The 24,479-nt window shown below is 41.9% G+C and overlaps 2 protein-coding genes across 2 annotated transcripts; both read right to left on the bottom strand.

Annotated features, from left to right (window-relative positions):
• Positions 1–9,526: 9,526 nt before the first annotated feature.
• Positions 9,527–14,403, bottom strand: LOC133906429 (protein cornichon homolog 2-like). Its single transcript, XM_062348326.1, has 5 exons — positions 14,036–14,403; positions 12,975–13,156; positions 11,334–11,456; positions 10,025–10,125; positions 9,527–9,948 (listed from the first exon to the last, which is right to left on the bottom strand). Exons 1-4 carry the CDS (start codon positions 14,108–14,110, stop codon positions 10,056–10,058), a joined length of 450 nt encoding a protein of 149 aa, XP_062204310.1. The 5' UTR covers positions 14,111–14,403; the 3' UTR covers positions 9,527–9,948; positions 10,025–10,055.
• A 3,295-nt stretch (positions 14,404–17,698) lies between these two features.
• On the bottom strand, positions 17,699–23,146 carry LOC133906290 (eukaryotic translation initiation factor 5B-like). Its single transcript, XM_062348153.1, has 10 exons — positions 21,708–23,146; positions 21,505–21,605; positions 21,320–21,410; positions 21,035–21,145; positions 20,881–20,946; positions 19,307–19,366; positions 18,608–19,228; positions 18,303–18,443; positions 18,090–18,209; positions 17,699–17,993 (listed from the first exon to the last, which is right to left on the bottom strand). The coding sequence occupies exons 1-10, from the start codon at positions 22,986–22,988 to the stop codon at positions 17,928–17,930; spliced, it is 2,658 nt and encodes an 885-aa protein (XP_062204137.1). The 5' UTR covers positions 22,989–23,146; the 3' UTR covers positions 17,699–17,927.
• Between the last annotated feature and the right edge of the window lie 1,333 nt (positions 23,147–24,479).

The following is a 24,479-nucleotide window of genomic DNA, read 5'->3' as shown; positions in this document are numbered from 1 at the left end:
GGGCTTCTCCAACCGATTGGCCACTCCGCTGTTAAGCACCAGTGCAGCATGTATGCCGACGATGTGATTCTTTTTGCTGCGCCTACGCGCTTTGAGGCTATAGTAATCGCTCGCATCCTGGAAATCTTCGGAGATGCCTCGAGTTTAAGGACAAATTTGAACAAGTGCTCAATCACTCCTATCTTCGGTTGCGAAGAGGCGGTTGAGGATATTCAATCTATTTTCCGATGTCAAGTTGCTCATTTTTCGATTAAGTATCTTGGTCTTCCTCTATCGACCAGGAAACTCCCAAAATCCCAACTTCGGCCGATCGTGGAATGTCTCGCAGTGAAGCTTCCTTCTTGGAAAGGGCCTATGTTGCAAAAAGTGGTCAAGTTATCTTGGTGAAGTCCTTCCTATCTTGCATTCCAACTTATTCTCTGATGGCTGACAAGTTGCCCTCATGGTTAATCGAGGAAATCGACGCAATTCGTCGCAAGTTTCTTTGGTCGGGGTGTGACGCGTCCGTGGCGGTAAGTGCGCTGTTGCGTGGGGTGTTGTTTGCAGGCCGTTGAAGTACGGCGGCCTAGGTGTGCCGGATCTCAAGCTTGCCAGATTTGCTCTGCGTTTACGTTGGCTTTGGTTGCAAAGGGTGGACCACGATTGGGGTTGGTCGGCCTTGAATCTTCAGACGGAGCCGGAAGTTCAAGCTCTGTTTGATGCTTTAGTGTTTGTTCGTGTCGGCAATGGTGAACAGATTCTTTTCTAGACGGATGAATGGCTCGACGACCAATCGATCAAATCAGTTGCTCCTGCTCTTTGGACTGTGATCAGTCGGCGGGCAATTCGTACTCGGTCAGTGGCTCAGGCTCTCCAAGACCGGCGTTGGATTAGCAACATCGATGGGGCACTCTCTGTGCAGGCTCTCTTGGATTATCTCTTGCTCTGGTCTTGCCTTCCGAACTTACATTTAGATGAGCAGGCTGAGGATGTCTTCGTTTGGCGCTGGTCTGCGGGTGGAGTTTACTCGGCGCGCTCAGCTTACGACATTCTCCGTTTCGGTGCTGTTGGCTTCCAAGGCGCGGACCGGATTTGGAGAACCTGGGCTCCGCTCAAAATCAAGATTTTCATCTGGCTCGCCTCCAGGCAGCGCATATGGACTGCGGATAGGCTGCTCAGGCACGGTCTGGATGCTCGTCCTATTTGTTGGCTTTGTGATCAGGAGCCGGAAGCCGCGGATCACATTCTGGTGGGCTACTCTTTTTCTAAGTCGGTTTGGTGGGAGACGTTCGTGTGGGCTCGTTGCACATGCGTTTTCCTCATAGATGTCTCCCTGCAAGATTGCTGGGCACACCTCGTCTCCCTGCAAGCGCTGGCTTTGGGGAAAGGAACTAGCACGCTCTTCATGTTAGTCGTCTGGCATCTTTGGAAAGAGCGAAACGCTAGGCTCTTCGATCGTCGGTCCTCTACGGTCTCACAGCTCCTTAATCGGATCATGGAGGATGCAAGGATTTGGTTCTTAGCGGGTGCTCGGCACCACAGTAACCCCACAAAGAAGTGACAGGATCTCCAAAAGAGCTTCATCACTAAAAGATGCTTTACAATTTGCACAACACGTGTTGGCTAACAAATTAGGGGATCTTTCCCCCAAACAACCCTCCAAAGCTGATAGACTTTCCTCTTACTTGCAGCGCTTCGAGCAACCCTTGCCCAAAGCAGCCATTAAAGCGATCACCACACTGGTGGACAAGGGAGAAGGCCTGCGAAAGAAGAGGAAGGTAGCAAGGACGATTGCACCAGAACCACCCCAAGAAGTGGAGCCTGTAAGACCCCCCCTACCGAGATCTCCTGTGCCTCCTGTATCAGTCCCTGGATTACATAGCTGATACACAGTATAACAGTTGTAGTATCACAGTCAAACTTTGTAGGCAAATAGTAAGGTTCTGGGTACAAAAGGCTTTATTAAAATATGCATATACAATCCTAGACAAGGCAAATGTATACATTAATTGAAAAGATTTTGCATCTAGTACCATTACCTTATTTACCTTTGGATGGAGATTTATGTATATGATGGTCAAGGTCTTCATCAATACGCCCAATCTTGTACACTTGAAACTTCTCTTCATCCTGTGAGCTAAGTCTCCAAATCCCCAGTGCCGACTTGGGGTCTTCAAGTCTTCTTTGGAACCCAAACAAATTAGGGCCCCTTTATATTGGTAATGACTTCATTGGGTACCCAAATGGTTGGTTCCACTTCCGGTCCTTTCTCCAAACTATATGTACAACCACTTTGTCATTGTCCTTCTTCTTGAGCTTGTAGTTGGGCTTGGTGTAGAGGTTAAAGGTCTTATTGAAGAGATTTATCATTCTCTTCTCTTTGATCTCCTTCTTAACTTTCTTGTATTAGAAAGACTTATGAACTTCTTGATGGCACTTGAAGCATGTCATGATGGACCCCTTCGCAAGTTTCTTCACCATATTTTTATGGTTATCTTGAGGAGATTAAATATGTTCTTTGCTCTTTAATGTTGCCAAGTCTTTCTTGAGCTTCTCCACTTATTGCTTGGGCTCATCATTTGCTTGTGCAATGAGAATATTAGATGATTCTACAACAACATTATCAATACATGTCTCATTGCAAAAGGGGTGAGCTAGACAAATCAATCAAATCATCACAAGAAGTGAAAATATCTATCTTACGATTGAAATTAAAGAGAGATGTAGATTGCTTCAAAGGGACCTTAGATTGAGATTCAATGCACTTAAATTTTACATTAAACTCATCATGCCCCTTGTTTAGCAATTCATATTTTCTCAATAATTGCTTATAATTAGTCACAAAGGTAGCATGAATGTCATAAGAGCATTGAATTTATTTAGTTCTTTAGCTTGTTTCTTTAAAGCTGTTGCTCATTGATCAAATCAAGAAGTTCTTTTGGGAGGAAAAATCCTCATCTGATTCATCATCACTTATTTCCCTTTCCATAGCTTTGCCCATAAGGTACTTGTGTGATGACCTTGAGCAAGAACTTCTCTTAGAGTAGTGGATAGTGAAGCTCTCATCAATTGAGCTTGAATCATCTTCGCTCACTCATATTCCTATGCTTGCGAATGCTTTGCCTCTTCCCATTGTCTCTGTCTTGTTGATCTTAGTCTTTTTCTCCTTCTTGATATGATCAAATGTGTTGACCAAGTTCTTCAAGGAGATTGGATGATTGATCTTGGTGTTGATCTTCTTGAGGTTTTTCTCTACTTGTGAGATGAGCTTGGTGACCTTGGGATCCATCTCTTCATCACTTGAGGTGCTTTGCTCATCTTCTTCATCGCTTTCTTCATCTTGATCACCATCATATTCGCTTGAGCTTGACTCTTGGTCTTGCCTCCTCATCTTCGCCTTCATATGTGGGCATGAAGCTTGCTTGCTTATGAGAGCAAAATTATTGGTGTCGGATGAGAAAGAAGCTTCAACTCTATGTTCATGGTCATTTCATGGGTAGTGATCTTGCCAAGTACTTAATTTGGAGTCATTTTCTTAATGTCGATGTTGTCATAGATGATGGATACTATCAACTTGTAGTTTGGAAGAAGAGCTTGAAGTATTCTTCTCACCATTTGATCATCTTCAATTTACGTCAAACCTAGCCCATTAATCTCATTGACAAGAATATTCAACCATGAGTACATGTCATTAAAACTTTCATGGGAAAGTTGTTTGATGCCATTAAGCTTAGTGACTAGCACATGATATTTCTCATTGTACATATTCTTTGTGCCTTCATATATTTCAATGAGGTTAGTCCAAATATCATATACATTGGTAAGAGAATAAACTCTATTGAAAGCATCGGTACATAGAAATGATAAAATGATACTATTTGTCAATGTATCTAATTGACCCTCCTTGTTGGTGACACATAATCTCATCCCTTCTTCGGTGACTCTCTAAACATCTAAACCTCGGGCTTGCAAATAATAAGATATTAGAATTTTTCAACAAGAAAAGTAAGTGCTGTCAAAATAAGAAGCACTATAAGTATCCATCGCAACCCTAGATGTCACAAATCTAGGTGGTTAAATCTACCAAGAGCATGTGGCTCTTATACTAACTGTAGGGATCGGTAATGTCCTAAGAATGAGGGTAAATTATGACACCTGAAACTAATTGGCTCCAAAAACTTCACTAGATAAACCTATATCAATTTCTATCTAAATATGCTCTAGACTTATCTAGTGTGTCTACTCTACAGATTAAGGACCAGTTTGTTTGGGCTTCTACTTTTGGGCTTTTCTAAAAAGCTGTGCTTTTGGTTTGTCTGAAAAACTGCTTTTGGAAATAGGCTGTTGAATTTACGGTTAGAGTCTGTATGGATCGGTGACGTCCTAAGAGAGGGTGAATTAGGACACCTAAAATTAATTGGCTTGAAAAACTTCACTAGATAAATCTATATTAATTTCTATCTAAATGTGTTCTAAGCTTATCTAGTGTGTGTACTCTACCAATTAAAAGAGTTTTGCAACCTATAACGAAACCTAGAAAACTAATTTAGGAAGGTAAATTGCAAGTATGTATATACAGAAACGTAAATAAGGTAGAGAGAGCAAACTCGGCATAAGATATTTTTATCTTGTGGTATCGATGGTATAAACATCACCCCTAGTTCACATTGGAGCTCCACCAAGGATATGCTCCCGATCGCCAAGGCTCTTCCTGTAAAGCCCTCAAGTCACCAATCCACTAAAGCAAGGTCTCACCACTAGCCTCTCTTCCAGTCACTTACCGTCGTTTTCACTTTAGAGCTTGAGCCATCAAGGTAAGAGTCTCTGCATCCCCGTACATATGTCTTACCACCACTCCACACTAAATCAGAGGGTCAACAAGCTTGAGCCACTAAGGCCTAAGGTGCCGACGAGTCACCAAGTCTCTAAGGTGCTTACCACTTGGTACACGGTAGACTTACTCCTTGGTCCACTCTCTAGGCAGCAACACCTAACATTTATTTCTGTAAGCCTAATAACACTAATTACTCACTAATCTATATGCTAATTTCCTTGGATGATCACTTTTAGCACTTTGGTTGCTTAGATGTCTTCACAAGTGTCTATGAGCTTCCCCTAGACAACAACACCTTCAAATGACCGAGTGGAAGTGTATTTATAGCCTCAACCCAACGAATTAGTTTTTGCTCTAACATCTGAAGTTTTCTGTATACGCCAGATGATTCGGTGTAAACAGATTGTACTTGCCAAACCATCTAGCATGTACATCCTTCAAAAACTAGCCGTTGTATATCCACTCAAACCCACTGTGAACATTGGATGTTCGTTGTGTTCACCACTCAATCATAGGACTGAGCTATTTTTTCTCTGCACAAAACACTCTGGCGTGTAGAACTTTAGAGCGTTGGGTCATCCGGTGTGTAGACATCAGAGCGCCAGACCATCCGGCGTGTAGTCTCTTCAACTTCTTTCTCTAGAAATACTCTAGGCTGCAAGGTCTTCATGCACCAGACCTTCCGATGTGTTAAACTCCATTCTTTAATTGTTGCAACCTTCTCCGCAACAAATGCTCCGGCGTGTATACTCTTCATAGCGTTGGACCATCCAGCATTAACAATTTCTCTGAAACTTCTCCAATTCAATCAATCTTTGTCTCGGTTGTAATGGTTTGTTTATGTATTGCATTCATGAGACTTACTAAAACATATACTTAACAAACATGTTAATCTATTGATTATGTTATCATTAATCACCAAATTCACATTACATTCACCAAGAGGACCATGTTCGCTACATGGCTATTTGTGCAACGAGGATAAGCTCTGTATCTCATATAATATTTATCAACGTATGTAACCTACGTGTCGGGTTATATGATAATTACGCTTCACAACTACTATTGCTTGAAAAATTAGATTTTGTATCTTCCCAACGTTACTTCATTAAAGAAAATAACTCACACTTTTACATCAACTAAATAAAGAAATTTCAAAAAAATTACATCGAACCAAAATTAAGGATAAAATAAAACACTCCGTAAAACCGTTTGGACAACTATTTGCGCAACCAACACTTTTTACCAAAATAATGTGCAAGATTTTTTAAATTGTCGTATACAAAAGTTATATTAAAAAAATCTACATATACCTATTATGTCATAAATTAAATTAATTTGAACATGTCACCCGTTCACCGGGAAAAATAAAGATCTCACTCGTTCACCGGGCGAGATAAAGTTCTCAACTAGTGAATGGGTGAGACATTGCTATAACTGATTATTAAATGCACTGACCGCCGGGCCCATAAGGTCTCACCCGTTTAATGGATGAGATCTTATTCTCGCCTGTTGAACGGCCGATGGTAGTCTATATATGTCATTTTTTGAAACGGACGTGTATTGTTGAAAATATTAAAAAAAAAATATAAAAAATTCTTACATGTCCTACCTTGCTACTTATGTGCATGATGCACACGGCATACATATATACCCGGTGATCGGATTTTTCTATGCAGAACACCTTCGCTTCGAGCCAGAGAAAGATTATTTCAAACATAACGCAAATGGATCAAGAATTACCAACAGCAAATGAAAGGAACGATTGCACGACACAATATAATGTTGCAAAAATAACTACAAGATTATTTCAAACCACTACTACAGAATAGTTATAAGTGTCCGCATATAAGTGTCGGGTGGGCTAAAACCGACACTGATAGAGTATCGGTGCTGGTTCGTAGCGAAACCAGACATTCACCCATCTGTTCAGGTAAAAACTGACATTGATAAGTAGTATCAGTGCCGGTTAGTATTAAAAACCGGCACTGAACCGACACTGATACTACTCCTGGATCCGAGATTTTATTTTACTGCCGTTTTGATTTTTAATACAAACCGGCACTGATACTACTTCCGGACCCGAGATTTTATTTCACTGCCGTTTTAGTTCTGGTCGCGTCCGCTGGCTCTCTCTCCCTTATCTCTTTGCTCTCTTTGCCGGCTCTGTTCGACCACAACCACTCATTCATTTCCTAGCCTCTCTCTTCCTCTCTCTTCCCGTCCTGCCTCCGCAGCCATGGAGCACCGGACGGAACCAGAGCGCGCCGGGGCCGGTGGCTCCTCGCCTGGGACTAGTTCGACGCTTGGTGGGGACTAGTTCGACGCAGCCGATCCCGTGGAGCAGCGCTAGGAGGCAAGCTTCTTTAACTAGTACACCTTGGCCGGGGAGGCAAGCTTCGTCAAGCGGTTTCGTGGGGCTCCTGATCATCGTGTGGGTGGAGAACAGCAGGGAATGGGATCTTGGGTTCGCCGTGTGCGCCTTGTCCGTGCTACTGGGCACTCCTCGTAGTCTCATGCCATTTGTTTTTGCGCTATCCTATAATCTGGGTTTGAGTTGATTTGTTCTTTGTTAGTATATGGATGAGATAGTCATTTTGATTGTGTTTTTTGTTTGAGATGAGTATATGGATGAGATGAGTTGATTTGTGCTTGTGTTCGTATGGATAAGGTGAATCGATTTATGCTTGTCTTCGTATAGCGGGAGAGGTTGACGGAGGAGTGGCGGAGCAAAGGAGAGAGGAGAGCAGGTGCTTATCGAGGATGGACGGCACGTGGCTAAGCTGCTGCTGCTTCTAGTGGCGGTCGTGTGACGTGGCGGTGGAGCACACCGACATACCGACAGCCAAGCCAGCTCAGCTCTTTTTTTTTTCTCACGGTCCACTTATCAGTGTCAGTTCGTGACTCGAACCGGTAGTGATAGTGAGTTTTTTGCCGGTTCCACAACCGGTACCAATACTAACTAAGTATTAGTACTGAGTAAAGAGTGGCACACTGATGTCGATTTTTGAACCGGCACTCTTGTGCTTTTTTACTGTTGATGTTAGTTTTTTAACCGGCACTCTTGTGGTTTTTTTTAAGTAGTTCAACAGCAAATTGAAGGACACTCAGACGATGTAGTCATCAGTGTCCTCCGTTCATGTGCACCCATCTTGGTCCAAGCGAAGGGAACTTGCCAGCAGTGTGGAGTGTCAGTGATGGCGGAAATATGGTGTGGTTGCCGAGCTCTGTCACACAGGTAAAGCTCCCCATGCCAAGATGCTGGTGAGGCACTGACGCCGGAGAAGAGCATAGGCTCCCCCTCTCCTCCGGCTTCTGTTCAGCTACCTTTGCCAGAGAAGGTGTCACACCTCAACGATGCAATGCTGACCCCATCTCCTCCAGCACCAGTTAAACCACCGCAGTCTAGGGAGCTGATGATGCGTGTTAACATGTACGTGGAGGAGCACTACCGAAACATGGTGCGGCTCACACGAAGCACCTTGACTCGCTCGATCTGCGAGTGCCATAGGGAGGAGGGCGCAATGGATTCCTCTCATTTTGTTCAACTCCATATGTGTTCCAGAAATTTGGATTTTGTATCAACTCACAAACGCGTTGCAGACATTTAGATTTTGTGTTGTTTTACCAGCTTATATGTGTGTTGCGGACATTTGGATTTTCTAGTATTTGGATTTTGTACCAACTCACAAACGTGTTGCAGACATTTACACGTCGTGTTTTTACCGACTCACATATGTGCTTCAGACATTTGGAATTTTAATATTTGGATTTTGTGGAGTATCACCCTTTGCCTCTGTTGCATTTTGGTGTTGATTACATTTTCCTTCCCTCCAAAACAAAGAAGCATGCACATAGCGGAATATCCATCAATTCTTTGTGTTGGGTAAAAAGGGAAAGTTCGCCGAGCCAAAATATACAGAAGTGACGTTTCTGATTGTCGTACCACTTTGGATGCTATGTTAGCACAAAAATCAGGTAGATGACTTTCATACCAGATTTGAAATTTTGGAGACTAGTTTTGCGGTCCCATGAGTGGCGTAAACCTGAGTTCTAAAAAAAATGTGGAGAGGGTTGAATTGGACATTTTCAAAAGAATGCAAATCAGGCGAAAGATGCACCTAACCTATTTATTATTCCTATCGAGATCGTACTAGAGATGATTTAGATTCTGGTCTTCGTTTTTTTTCAGGAAAGAAGTGATCTGTGACCTTATCCTCAAATGAAGTGTTAACCAATCGTCATCTGCATGGCCAATGAAGTGTTAACCAATCGTCATCTGCATGGTCAACTTGCAATTACAATCTATGCCATCTGCAGTTCATAGGACACAGTGTCTTAAAATAACATAAAAGTCCATTTTTAAACCTTAAGATATGACATCATTTCATTTTTGAACCATAAACTCTGAACCATTTAACCTGCATCCGCTATCAAAACCATTCACCTTTTTTTTACACTGATAACAACGCTATTAGATGTTATATAAACACAAACTAAATTACTGGCGGTTGACATGGACAAAACAATTCAGGAAACAAGTCTAGGGGTGAAATGAACAATTTTACTAATTTGAGAGTGCAAAATGAATGGTTTCGAGAGTTGAAAAATAGACCAAGATGTTTCCCTAAAATAATATATGTAGCATGCTTGTCAGCTATTGTTTGCTAGCAGCTTTTTCATGCCCAAATAAAATCTTGTGGAGAGAAACTGTGCCCATCAGGATAATCTTTAATTCATCTTGGTATCTAGCTCCCAAGGAGGACAATTATGGTGAATGAATACTACGTTCTCAGTCTTACACAGGCAAAGCGGAGCTGAAATGAATACAACAACAGCATTTTGATACAAGGTCAAATAAAGTGCGCAATTGTCTCTAAAACACGCGATCATTGTCTGGCAATGCATCATTGCCAGCCTAATTTACACAGAGGGTCTTGACATACCCAAACTAGTCAAAATCATAGTACATCAGATTTGTCAGTTCTGTTTGATGGATAAAAACACCTGAGACAACAGATTAGCTCCTCCAGCTAGGGCACAAATTGATCTTTCTCCTAAGGCTGGGTAATGCACTCCATTCTGGTTGCACAAGTTCCTCCTGAGAGTGCTCTATTGAGCCTGCTGTTCAAGGACTGAACTCAACGAGTTTAATTAATTGCATCATAATCAATTTCATCTGCCAGTGACAAAAATGTGATAGTGAAATACCTGACCACCCGTGACAAGTTGGCAGCAAAGTCTAGATAGTCCTAGTTTCAACCAGATTTGTATCCTCATCAATAAACAACATCACGGCTGTCATCACAAGGCTGAAAAATTGATCAAATATGTGAGGCCACGTCTCATAACACTGAATGTTGGAGCAAAAGATCGTCTTGCCCCAGCAAGTACGACGAGGGTTTCTTCTAAAGAAGAGACTCAAGCTTGGAGACAAAGTTTGAAAGGAAGGAATACCACGAATGTATTGATTTTAAAGATATGGACTGGGCTAGGGGAGTATCACAGGAAAACTGCGATTATGCTCCTCCGTGCTGTGTTGAGCGTGTCCTTCTGCTCAGACAGCCAGAACCCCTTATTTATAGGGTTGGGCGTAGCTTAGCGAGCAAGTTACCGCTATGTGTAAAGTATCCAGGATAAGACTGAGTTACATGGCTTTATCATGAACAGCTACTTTTTACCCTATATAAGAGATAGATATGTACCATGGTAATTGTTTGGATGACTGTACCTAGAGGGGTGAGCCAGTTGCCAATTACGGCCCGGCGCCGTGATATCAGGGGTGTCAGGATAACCCCCATTGTACTGGGATGTCGGGACGATGCCCACTAGCCTAGTTAATTAATGCCGATCACTTCCTTGCAGGCAAAGGATTACCAGCGTTCTCTCCTTGCAGATCTTTCTTGGGGTCTAATGGCCTACCCCGTAGCCTTCGGGAAGCCTGCTCGAGCCCTGGAGACGAAGGCTCCAGGGGGAGGCATGGCTCCAGGAGAGGGAGGCTTCAGGAGACATGGCTCCGGGAGGTAGTCACTCCGAAGTCTGGAAGTCAGAAAGCGGCCTTCGGGAAACGCGGGCCTATAGGCATGGGCCAACGAAGCCATGGTACCGTCGGGGTCCTTAACAACGACCCCCAACACTGAACATACTTACAAATTTCAACTATTGCTCGTGATTTCTCGCATGTTTGAAAACATGGTGTAAAGACAAGAAATTTTTTTATTTCCCAAGTCATTTCTCACTAACCCTTCAATCATTCGTTCACACCCCCAACAGGAGTTTAAATTTCAGAATATATTCCGATGAGGAAAATAAGCTAACTTAAGTAAACATATAAAGTAAAGAAATTTCTGTCATATAACATGGAAGGGCCAATATTGGTATATGACCATTTTATAAGTTTCAGATAATGTCATGGGATGTTTTTGACAAATTGAGAGGCAAAACTAGAACAAACAATTGAATGCATACTATACTCCAATTCTACAAAATAATAATGACAAAAAATAATCTGAAGTCAAACCTGTAAATAGTTATAATAAATAGGCAGAAGTAGAAGGCAAGCTTGATCATCCTGTACTTCTTCTCGCCATTTAGTTGTCTGAAAATTTCAGTAACATCTACAAGATGCTTCTGAGCCATATACCTGATTAAAAATAAAATCATATGTTTTCTTTGACTATCATAATACAACAAACAACTAACATGAAGGTACAAGAAATAAATAACACAAACTTAAATTTACAGGTTAAATTTCTTATATAGGAAACTGTATGACATTAAGGGAATATGCAAACATCTACTTTGTTTTGCTACACAAAAAACTTATACACAAACTAATGATTTCTAGGCCAAGAAGCAAATAATCATTTAGAACATATATGCTTGATTTTAAACAGATTAAAAAGCATCTCAGACATCCCGCAAAAGCAAGTTCACTCAATTATCAATCCGATGTAGCTGCAATGCCAGGGGGGCACTATATCCGAAGCGTCAACAAAGAAGAAAGAACTCTAACTTGACTGAACTCAGGCTAAGAACTGAGACATTCATGTTTCTCTATTCAACTACTCCCTCCAGTAACAAATAAGTGCCATTTTGGGTTGCGTGCAGTCAATCGTTTCAAACTTTGGCTACAAATTACTTTTTATGTATTGAGTTTGGATTTTTTAAAATGATACGAGTAGATTTATTTCAAAAAATACTTTCATAATAGTATACTTTTGCTATGTTTTATCAATATATTTCAACAAAAAAGTAGTAGTCAAAGTGTTATCTCTCGAACAGAGTATGAAAGAACGAGAATTGGATGGGCTACAACCCTGCATAGATTTCTCGGATGTTAAATCACATCCTAACTCTGTTTCATATGATAGATCTGCACAGAGAAGAGGGGAATTTTCTTCCCACATGTAATAATATAAACAGGGGTGTTTGCCCATGTTCGAGAGATTAAAATCAGTTGTTTTACCTACATTTGAGTTGTACTATATTATAGCTGTAGTGCTGTACCCTATCTTACCTACATTTGAGTTCTACTATATTATAGCTGTAGTGCTGTACCCTATACCAGAACAGACTAAGAATCACATTAGTTAATCATTGTTAAGGCCAACAATGTGGAGTCAGTGGTCCATGCTGATTACTGAATAATTGCAGCAAAAACATTATCGACTGGTTCTTTTCTAGCAAAGAGTGGTGAAAAGGGAACTTTTCATGTTGACAAATAAAATGCACATAGCAGCAGCTGGGTTAATGTGTCCTATTGCAGCAATAATAAAGTTAACTAGCGGCCAAATTTTGTATTGAGGCCTATAAAAGCTAGGCAAGTATAATATTAGAATAGTGCACTACATTCTTCTCTTTGCCTCTAACACCCAGACCAATATTTTCAGGGTAGAAATAGGAAGTGCTGCATAACTAGAAAACAACAAATGGCCCAGAACATGTAGAAAACTACAAATTATCACCACAGAAGTACAATACCTTACCTAGTTGTTCCTTGGATGCTTATAGATCATTTCAAAATGTTCTTTCCATGTATAAATAATTAATGAAGATGTCAAATTCGTGCAAATAAATATTAGCAGCAAAGTAGCCAATGATGTAATAATATGAATATTTTGATAAAACAAACTTGAAGACTTAAAGCAACTGGACGTACAGTTTCACATGGTAATATGTTACAGGTGCCATGACTAGAAATGGGAACCAATGCAGTGTCAAGAGGAAAGAAGCACACAGGGCCCCTTGGAGTGAGTATTCTATAATGACCACTGCATTGATGCGAGATGACGAATCATATGGGTTGACATAGTCATACTCCAAATCAGACAAACAGATAAGCTGTTACAAAAGCAGGAAGACAGAATCAGTGGAATAAATCAAAAAGAGTGGATAAGCTAACAAGAAACTATGTAGATTGATGCATAAATTACTAAATTTTACTTGCAAAGGTTTAATCTGTGCATGAATCAGGATCAACTTTTAAAATGGTAACAAACCAATAAAGCCTGATAATCATTGCAGGAACATATTCTGACTAATCGAGCACATTAGTCATTTATATATTGATGTGGTGAGCCTAAAGTATCGCGATCGGATCAATTATGTTGAATTTGAGCTTGAGACACTGAAGATACAATAATGCAAGTGCCACTGACGTCCAGTCTGGTTTCACACCAACTAAAGGAATACGCTCATGGCATATATGGTTTCACACCAGTACCAGCAGCTGGCGCTAACATTCCAAACGGAACAATAATACGCTTAGCAGCATGTGTTTAACAAGTTACTGAATCCGTACCATCCAAACTTTACCATACCAAAGCACATGGCAATAAATTGTGCTGCCAACCACAAAAAAAAATATAACTCTGGATTTATTCTAACCAAACATATTGGGACTTTTTCTACCAAGATGGTTTCATTTTGCAGTTTTAACAGAATGTCACCAAAACACAACGCTCATTTTTTTTTTTTTTTTTTGAAGAAGAAAACAAAATCTAGCTTGCAATTCACTAGTTCCCAATCCCCCATCCTCTAAGGAACGACGACTAAGAACGGCACCGTTGACCGAACTCTGCAACAAATTCCGTCAAAACCTCACAAAATCCCGACAGCCGCAGCCCCAAATTGGTCAGGAAATTGCCGATTCCACGCAAGATTTGGACCGGATTCGCGGCTCAAGGGTGAAGCTTTAAGGCGGAAGGAGCTGGGGCTTGCCTGGTACGCGGTGAGGCCGATGAGGACCATGACGGAGGCGAAGGAGAAGAGCCACAGGATGAGCTCCAAAGACATGGCTGCCGCGAGCCTCGACAGCAGAAGAAATCAATCGTTCCAAGAAAGCTCGTGGCAACTGATCTCTCCCCTCCACTCCGCTCCGCTCCGCCCACCTCTGCTTCTTGCGCGCGCCTCTGCCGTCGAATGAACCGGCCGGCCCAAACGGACGTGAGCCCTAGAGCGGACCAGTCCGCACGGCCGCAATGGCCACCGGAGGGGGAAGGGGAGGCGGCGGGTCAAGGGAGAGGAGCAGGTGGGTTGTGGATGTGTGCGAGGCCGAGGCGTCAGACAGAGGGTGCACGCAGATGCAAGGTGCCTGCCACTCGAAGGGAAGCGAAAATTCTCCTCCTGCTGACTTTCTTGACACTGAATAATGGTCAGAGTAGAGCTGGGTTTTGGGCCGTATTATTCCTGTACCATTTAGAGTACGAGTTTAGTATGATTTAAAGCACGATACCTATGAAATATTTTGGACCAAAAACGGTATGATATGAACACGAGAGCCGTGCAGTATCTAGAACTTTGATATTGTAATCGTGCCAACACGGCATGATAGTTTAGACCGTGTACATGTCAGCATAGCATGAAAAAGGCATGACATAATTTACATGATTATTTTTTATGCTTATTCTCTAATACTTCTAATATAAAATGTGGGACATTAATAGAAATATGTGAGCATAAGACAAGTGTGGAATGGTAAGAGATAAATATGTAAATATTGTCTGGTAATATGAAGCGTGTGTAAGTATAACAGACATAAGTATGAGATTATGAGACACAAATATATAAACATTATCAGACGATATAAAATAAGAGCATACTTAAACCAGTACAATACGATAACGACACGACATGTCAAAAGCTATACTTAGACCTTCCTATCGATACGATAGGATAAATCGATGTATCTAATAAGTATAGTATGACACGACATAAGACACGATAGAACCAAACCTTACCGATACGGCACGAAGGGTGTTCCGATCTGACCGAGAATCATACAGAGAGTTTTGGGTCCCACGGTCTGACCGAGGGGTTGGCTGGTCTGACCGTCAAGATTGTGCCGGTTTGACCGAGAAGGGTGACGGTCTGACCGCGAGCCTGTGTCAGAATTAATTTCGACCGTTGTCTATAGCCGTTTTACGGGGGCGGTCTGACCACCAATGGTGCCGCGGTCTGACCGTCACTTCCGCAGAACTGTCAGAACGGCAGTAACGATCAGTTTTTGTGCAGAGGGGTATAAATAAGGGCATGCTGGTTCATTGTATGCACCTCTTGACTCTAGCACATAAATACAACACATTGAGCTCTTGCCCTTACTCTCCCTCTCCATTGACTTGGTGATTGCACCTTTGAGAGGTTGAGAGCAACTAGTGCATAATTTTAAAGAGTTTGAGCAATTAGGTACTTGTGATCCTTCAAGAAAGTATCATCAACTTATTACTCTTGGAGGTTGCCGCCTCCTAGATGGCTTGGAGGTTGTGGCACCGTCGAGTCCTTCAAGGAAGATTGTGAAGGAGCTGCGGTGGTGATTATGAGAGGTTTGAGCACGTCTTGTCGGAGCGGTAAAGTGCTTAGCTAGTGGAATCGAGGTTTTGAGTAGTTTTTGTTCAATTCTGGCTTAAGGTCAAGTTGCTCGGTATAAACCCTTTCTCATGTGAGAATTGAATACTTGATAGAGAAGCGGTTTGAAGCTTGAACTCACCTCAACGTGGATTAGGCGTGATCGGCAAATCACCGATACCACGGGAAAAATCTCTTGTGTCATCTTTGAGCTATTTACCTTATCTTGAGTTATTTATTTTCATGCAATTTACATGAAGTAATTTATCTTACTAGATTATAAATTGTTGCATATCACCCTAGGTTTGCAAACCTCAACTTAGCTCTTAGTTGTTCTACTTATTGATCTAGTGATCCTTAGTTTGTTTTCGTAAATTTTCTTAATCGCTTAGCAATTAGTTTTTAAAACTGCCTATTCATCCCCCTCTAGTCAGTATCCTTGATCCTTCACCTTCACAACAGCAAAGAACACATGTTCCATAGGACCAAAATCGATGCCAACCATCATGATCATGTAAGCAACCATAGGAACAACCCCATCCTCCCAGCACTGGATAGCAGTGAACAAAGATATATTCTATACAAATCTAGGATGCACAACAACAACATTATACTTAGTACACAGATCAAATCAATCCCTAACAAAACTGCGATGCAAACCCTACTTACCTCAGTGCAGGGAAGGGGATTCGGAGCCCAGATCTCGAACCTCACTCGCGCAAACAAACCCCAAAAAATGTTACGGAAGTGCATCAGATGGCAATGAAGAGAGTGAGGGAGATGAACTTCTCACCGCTTTAGCGAGGGAGACGAACAGTTTGTGTCTATGGGGGTAGTGGGAAGCGGAGAGCGAGGAGTCAAATTTAAAATAGTACCCGAATCTTTAACAACATATAGTTTTTCAGGAAATCCGTCTAGGTCACCGACATCGCCATCGTCCCCTTCGCCTACCACAGCTGCGCCAACTGCGGTCATGTCGCCCTACTCCTCATATCCCTATCTCACTCTCCTCGAGCCTGTCACCGACCTCATTGCAGTCCCCGTCGCCTACCGTGGCCATGCCGACCGCAGCTGCGTCGCGCCGCCCCACTCCTCATCTCCATATCTCACTCCCCTCAGACTTGTCGCCAGCCTCACTTCCATCCCTCTTACCTACCATGGCCGCGCCGACCCGCTCCCCATTTAAGATTGTGGCAATAAGATGATCTAAATGAGTGACAAAAATTCATTCGCTTCAAGATGATTGTGTTACCTAATAGAAACTCTTCAGCACGAGGTTTCTGTCTTAAGTTTGATTTTTGCACATATGGTTGAGTTATCACTGTTAAATTAGTAGCTCAAGAGCCGTGACTGGAAGAAACTTGGCGATCAGAGCATATTCTTTATAGAGCTTTAACGTGAACTAGGGGCGACATTCATATCATCGATATCATAAGATAAAGATCTTTTGTACCGAATTTGTCTCTATAATTTATTTATGTTTCCGTATTTACATACTTGTAATTTAACTTGCTAGAATATGTTATAATCATGTTGAGCGATAGAGTAGATACACTAGATAAATCTAAAGTGTATTTAGATAGAAATTAAGATAAATTTATCTTATGAAATTTTTAAAACCAATTTAATCTAGATTTCTAAATATCCTAATTCAACTCGTACAAAGACTTCACTGTTCCTCACGGAACGTGGGTGGGCAGGCTGCTGGATATGCAGCTGCTGATGCTGTCCAAGTATTCTTTACCATCTTCCCGCGATTTCTGCAAGCTGATCTTTTTACATTTCTGATACAACTTCTGGTGTTCCATGATCAGGCACTGTCTCTTGTCAGCACATTTTGGGGCGTTATCCTCTTCGGGGAATACCGGAGGTCGTCAAGGAAAACATACCAGTTGCTTGCTGCCATGCTGTCGATGTTCGTCATCGCTGTCGCGGTTCTCATGGCTTCAGCAGGGCATCGGAAAGCATTTGATGTCGATTCATTGCAACGAGATTGCACAGTTCACTTTATGAAGATCGTAGGTGCAACTAAAACACAACTTACATCAATTTCAACATATCCAAGCGTCTATTATTGATTTTATCATTCTGAGTTCATAACAGAAAATGGCTTTCAACAACACAAGTAGAACTCAGTTCAAGAGTCTTCATGAACAAACTAAAACATAAAAAAAAATCAAGCGTCTCCATGAACAAACTAAAACATTTAAAAAAGGACAAAGATCTCAGGACTTGCGAGGGAAAATCTAGTAAGAAATCTTCCAAGGCTTCAGGATATCCCGAATTGTTTCTTTAGCCTGCGGATAAGCTGCCAATTTTCATCACTCATCTCATCCTGCAAAAAGGAAATTCACACGCGTTACACACAACTAAGAGTAGAAGAGTAGAAGCCTGCTCCAAGATTACCGATAGCAGCAGCGCTAGACCATACCCGATAGTGCTCTTTCAGCACATCAATGGATTTCCTAGAGATTTGGCTGAGCAGGTCGTTGTTGGCGTTAAAATGGCGTCCGTACAATCGGGACTTCTCCTGAGGGTTCTCCCCCATTATCTGGTGGTGGAGATGAAATTCGTTAGTATTTTTCTTCCCATTTTCACCTGTCATAAGTAAAAAATAAAAATCCAACATATATAATGTTCTTACTTTTATGGACACTACTCCTTTCTTGGCACAATGAATCTGCATGCCATTGGATGTTTTGATCGAGGAGATCCTCCCAAGGCCATGAACGACGTCTGCACCTCTATCCTTACTTGGAACACAGACACAGATTGGGGTTCCCACCTGAAATGGAAGTACAACAATCAATAAAGCAGTGAAAATATAACTCATAAGTAATCACTCATTAACATCAGTAATCGATTTGTGACTTTCTTCTTATGCACTAATATCAACAGTTAAATAATTACGAATGCATTCACTTTACAACAAAGAGCTCAACGAAGTACCTTGACTACGCCTTCCAGAACTTCAACATCACAAACAATTGGATCCTTGCTATGGTAGACACGGTTTGGCAGAATCTTAAGGGTGCAAGGAAACACTGTGTCAGATGCACATTGCTTCTTCCTCTCTTCCTTCAATTTCTTAATGTGATCAGTAAAGCTGTCAACAAGCTTGTATACTGTATCAGCCGTAAAAATCTTCACCCCTGATTCAGCTGCAAGGTCAAAAGCCTCAGGCATTACTTTGACATCAAAGGCCAAGATGGCTGCATACTCTTCTTTCCGCTTCAGCATGGTAGTTGCTTTTATGACATCCTGCTTGTGGACTGGGCCTAAGTTGCAACCACTGACAGGAACGTCAAGAGAAAGGGTTTTCAAATGCTCAGTAATCGCTTCCAAGGTTCCAAGACTAGATGCTTGCACATAGACACCCTCCCTGAAAGTTTTGATCCTACTTATTTCTTGTATTGCTGTTCCATCTTCATTCTCACCCATATCATTCTCATTGATGAGACTGATGGCCTTACTAACATCTTGCATCACAGCAGCTTCAGCTTGTTCCAAACCATCCACCGGCTTCAATGCAATGAGAGCAGTGCCTGCCATAGCATGTTGCAATCCTCCCTGAACAGAGGAAATATGCAAATGAGTACATTGAAAGTTGGATTTTTCATAAAGGAATGCGAATGGAATGAAACTTACTCGTGCTACGATTTTTACCCCTTGCGCACCTTTAAGCTCCTCATGATGCTTGTATGATCCCTGGTATAAAAGTTGCAGAGATATGTTAGTAAGAACACCCAAAAGAACTTTTTCTCAATTCAGTGTGAAAACATTAAAGTTGAATTGCCTCATTTACTCAAATGATGAGGCGAACAAACTACAAAAGAGTTTAAATAACTACGAATATAGAATCTGCTAGAAATGAATAATAATACTTAATGCATCTCCTATTCTCACTGTATGCCAGCATCAGGCAAAAGAACAGGAGTAGTTCGAAATCACATCCAGGGGAAGAAAACAATGGAAACTTATAACTCCAGATATTTTGGCATCATGTTATGGTTTTGAACCAGACATCAGCTTAAGGTGATAATAATTGAATCATAGCTGGAAAAAATGAACTTAAGCAAATAATTCTTCATAATTAACAATCATGTGTTGATGTTAGTTGACTATATAATATATTTTGGGTCCTTCCTTTTCTTCCTTTGGTTTCTTGACAGTCTCTTGGTTCATGTCTCACTACTATCTGTAAATTCTTGTATGGTGGCACCAGCTTTCCATTAGTGTATCTATGATGTTTCAGGCTTAAGCGATACAAAAGCAAGTGCTGCTGCACTGACTGTAGGGCACAGATGTTTGTGGGCACTATATTGTAGTACTCAGAATCCCACAAATGTAGTAACGATTATTGTCTCAGCAGCACAGTAGCCTAATTTAACTACTCTTGTTGTTCTTGATAGCATGATATACACACAGCTTATGAGCCATAATAAAAAAAACAAAGTACTGATGATGTCCACAAGCTCCTGTAAATATCAGGAAGAGTTCTTACTATAATCAGGCAAACAAAAATTAAAGCTAGTTCTTATTCTTATCATTCTAATTTCGATGCAAGGATACTAAAACGTTTCAACAACATGATTATAGAATATACAAATATGCATTAGCAATAATATGTGACAAGCGAATGAATTTGTATCCTGAATCCTTATTCCCAAATGGCAATGTACCTCAAAATCTAGTTCTGTATGTAGAACCTAAGCACCAATACCAACTATATCCATCATACAGCACAGTTTGAACACTAAAAAAAATGTAAAGCCTAATGGCAGGTCTGTACAATCTGATGGTTAAAAAATTGGTATCCGACCTCAGGTTTACATCTTAGAACTAATTCATGAGACATGTTGACATTTGGGAGTAAGGGTTTAGGGTAGGTCCACATTCGCAACAAATATAACTAGTGCATATGTGCATGCTCTAGATGATCTAGAGTTCCTGCACTAGTGTTAATTGCCAATGCTAACTACCTATCCTCTTCTGTGATGGAGATGGATTTTCCACATATGGTAATCTAACTAGTGAAAATAAGCAACATGTTTCTCTCTCAGTACAGAAACTGCAGTTTTGAATGTCTAAAACAAGTCATTGGACATTTACATATATTATTTTCCACTGCAAATATTTCCATATACTTACTATCCAGAACCAATATCGATGAAAAAAAAAATGCATGAACAAAAAGAACAGGGGTTTCATTATTTACTCACCTTACCTCCTGATTCTTTCATTGGACAAGGAGTTAACAAATATCTTATACTGGTCGTGAGAGGTCCCTGCAGATGAAAATTGAAAAGGTGCTGAGAACAAATGAGGCAACATTGAAAGGCTGGATTTACAATCTTAAGCTTACTAAAGTGGTACCTGCTTGGTGCAAACAACTATTTGATCACCTTTTCGAAGAGCACCATTAATCAGCACTACATCAATCGTAGCTCCATAGTCTTTATCTTCATTGACCTCCAGCACAGTACACTGACAAGTGAAACAAATATGGCAACAAAATCACATTTAGCACAATACAATGAATAATGATATATGTAACAAGATCAATAGTTATAGTACGAATTAATACAAACCCTCGCGCTCATAGTTCAAAAATAGCAATAATAACTGGAGAGTAAAAAGAGTAATGGATCAAGAACAAACCTCCACAGAATCAACATAGTTTAGCCTCTCCATCATTATCTCTGGCACCCAACGCACCAGTAACAATAGAAGGTCGGGAATACCTTCACCGCTGGAGAACATTATATTACAAGTTAAATTTCTAGAAAACATATGAAGCATGTAGCTTAAATAGATGCAGGCAGCAAAGCATATAGCTGACACACCTTACAGCACTGGTTGGGACAATGTTAACCACTTCTTTAATCTTCTTGTTTTCATAGTACAGCGCAGTGTTGAAGCCACATTCCTTAAACTGTGTTATAACCTTCATAATAAATGAAATTACGAAAAAAATCAAAATAATCCTGAGTGATTCAATGCAATTCAACATTAGAAAACCAATGCACAGAATGACATGTACAAATACCTCAGTTGCCCTCCATTTGAATTCCCTTTGGACATCATCAGATTGGTTGTTGAGTGCTTTCACTATTGGTGCATTGGGACAAGTCTTCCATCCATAAAGTCGATCGACCTTGTTCAAGGCAACAACGAACCTCAAATTGCGACGCTTCAAAAGATCAAGGGATTCAATAGTCTGCTTCTCAAGCCCACGCGTAATGTCAACCACCACCACAGCAACATCGCACAAACTCGATCCCCTCGAGCGCATGTTACTGAATGACTGGTGGCCAGGGGTGTCAATTACGAGCAAGCCAGGAACTTTGATGGTGGCCTCAACTTTCAACGAGGTCCTCTCCCTGATGTTCTCAACCGGTAAGTAGGTGGCACCAATCTGCTGCGTGATGCCCCCAGCCTCCCCTCGCTGCACATTGGTGCGGCGGATGCAATCAAGCAGCTTTGTCTTTCCAGCATCCACATGCCCAAGGATGCAACATATCGGCGCACGAAGCTCCCTATCAACTCGATTGCTTGAACCTTCATCGAGAGGGACATAGACCTCATCTTCCTCAATCTCTTCAGGCACACTGATTGAATTAGTGATCGGAGCTGCTGAAGTCACATGCTTCTCCTCCGATTTCTCCTCTTCTCGAAAACAGGGAGATTCACCACGCAACAGAACATCAAAATCATCAAAGCTCTTGTTCTCCCAAGCATCGTCATCGTCAATTCTCCTGTCCTCTCCCGATGATCCCGTGCTTTGTTCCTCCCCTGATTTCAGTACATCACAAACTGCGCTGTTAATGTCTTCCGGTAATGCATTGCTCTGTTCGTCTTCCAATTGGCGCTTCAAGCCCTGCGTTTCTCCCCCATCGGCTTCAGATTGGGCATTATCATGACGCTTCGGCTGCACTTTAGGCTTCCTAGCTTCATACACCGGCCGCTTCTGCGCACCACCGCCGGCAGCATCAGCGACGGTGACGCCGAGCCGCCTCCGCGCGGCCTCCATCCGCCGCTTCTCCTCCCGCTCCCCACGCTTCCTACCCTCTTCCTGCCTCCTCTTCCTCCTCTCCTCCCGAAGCCTCCTCTCCTCTTCCTCCTTCGCCCTCTTCTCCTCCTCCTGGCGCTGCGCCTCCGCGGCCGCGGCCGCGGCCGCAGCCTCGGACGCCGCACGGGCGCGCGCCAGATCCTCCTGGATCATCCGCACATGTCTCGGCGTCTGCATCACGCCACTAGCCGCCGCCCTCCTCCGGCCTCCGCCAGCGCCGCCGCCGTGGGCGGCGCCGCGTGGATTCCTCGACGACATGGGGGTGAGGGCGCCGGGGGTCCAGGTTGGCGGATAGACGGATGCTCATACGACGGCGAAAACACGCGCGGCTGCGCCGGCGAAAACCCTAGACGGCGGCGGCGGCGGCGGCGGCGGCGAGAGGAATACGTCGAGTATACGTATGCGATACGCGCGACGCGGGGTTCGTGGGGACACGATGCCCGCGTGCACGCATATATGTAGGCGGCTTTGTGGGACCGGAGAGCAGACACAGTGACGAGCGCAACAAGAGCTCGTGGGGCTCACGGCGACAGTCAATGACAGGCGGGCCCCGGATGTCGCGTACGTGGACAAAGTCAAGGACTCTGGCCGCGTTTCTTGGCGTGCACGTTTTTGTTTGTATGTGGCGCATGGGCCTTGGAGTACCTGATTAAAAGGCCCAATAATAGCAGGGGCCTATGGCTTGGCCCAAGTAAAACAACGGGAGATCTGTCGGCTCCTTGTAAAACTAGTAAGGGTGTACGTGATCTAAACTAGATAATGCTTTACGAAGAATACATTATGATGGTAATAAAATTATAATAAACTGAAAAACACATATGTGAAGATGACCAATATCTTAAAAAGATGTTTATATGATAACGCATAGGTTTATTCAAAATGGCTAGTCAAATACAATTCAGTTTTTTCATTTATTGCAATGACAACAATAAGGCTCTGAATTATTTGTAGCCAAATACACCATATTAGCCATCCTTGATTGTACGTGTTCCTACCAAATACATATATAACATAACAAAGAATGAGAGTCATATCATATATTATATGCTGCTGGAAGAAAACAAAATGATTCAAATGGGGGCATTCTTATCCACATTTAGGAAATATGGGAATACAAGGAATAGGTATACACCAGAAATATGGCGCGCTATATAACCTGCTTTGACTATTTGCTGCTGCTACCAAAGTGATGATTGTACCATGTCTAAGAAACTGTCTATATTACACAAAATAACTGGCAAAAGGTCAGATGATAGTACTGAATGTGAGTTTTACTAGTCTTTGTTGTACAATTTAGGTTTGATAGTAATTCTTGAAAACATTTGTAGACACTTTTGGATGCATGCACCAGACACAAAAAGAGTTGCATCGAAACGTTGTTGGCACGGTGATCCTGCAAGAGAAGAAAAAATGACAAATAATCATGAGAAGGCTGAGAGCAGTTGACAGCAAGACAAAAATGACTAATGAACTTTGCAAAGTAGAACATGTTGACAGACTATCAGAGCAGAAAAACAAGGGAAATATATAAAATCCAACAAAAGAATTTACTATGATAAGAACTCAAATGAACCAGCAAAATTTAATGTACTTCTTATGTAGCTGGTGTAGCTGGAGCAAAAATACTCCATTGCTTTTAACGGGATTAAACTGCAAGAACAAGGAAGTCAAGTTTAGTGTTTAAAGACTCGGTGGCATCTCTAAATTCTACCAGTATAAAACTTGTTGAAGAGTAATGCATGTCATGGC

This window comes from Phragmites australis, chromosome 23 (genome assembly GCF_958298935.1).
Source record: "Phragmites australis chromosome 23, lpPhrAust1.1, whole genome shotgun sequence".
In the NCBI taxonomy this organism is placed as follows: domain Eukaryota; kingdom Viridiplantae; phylum Streptophyta; class Magnoliopsida; order Poales; family Poaceae; genus Phragmites; species Phragmites australis.
This window is presented reverse-complemented; position numbering and strand designations above follow the sequence as displayed.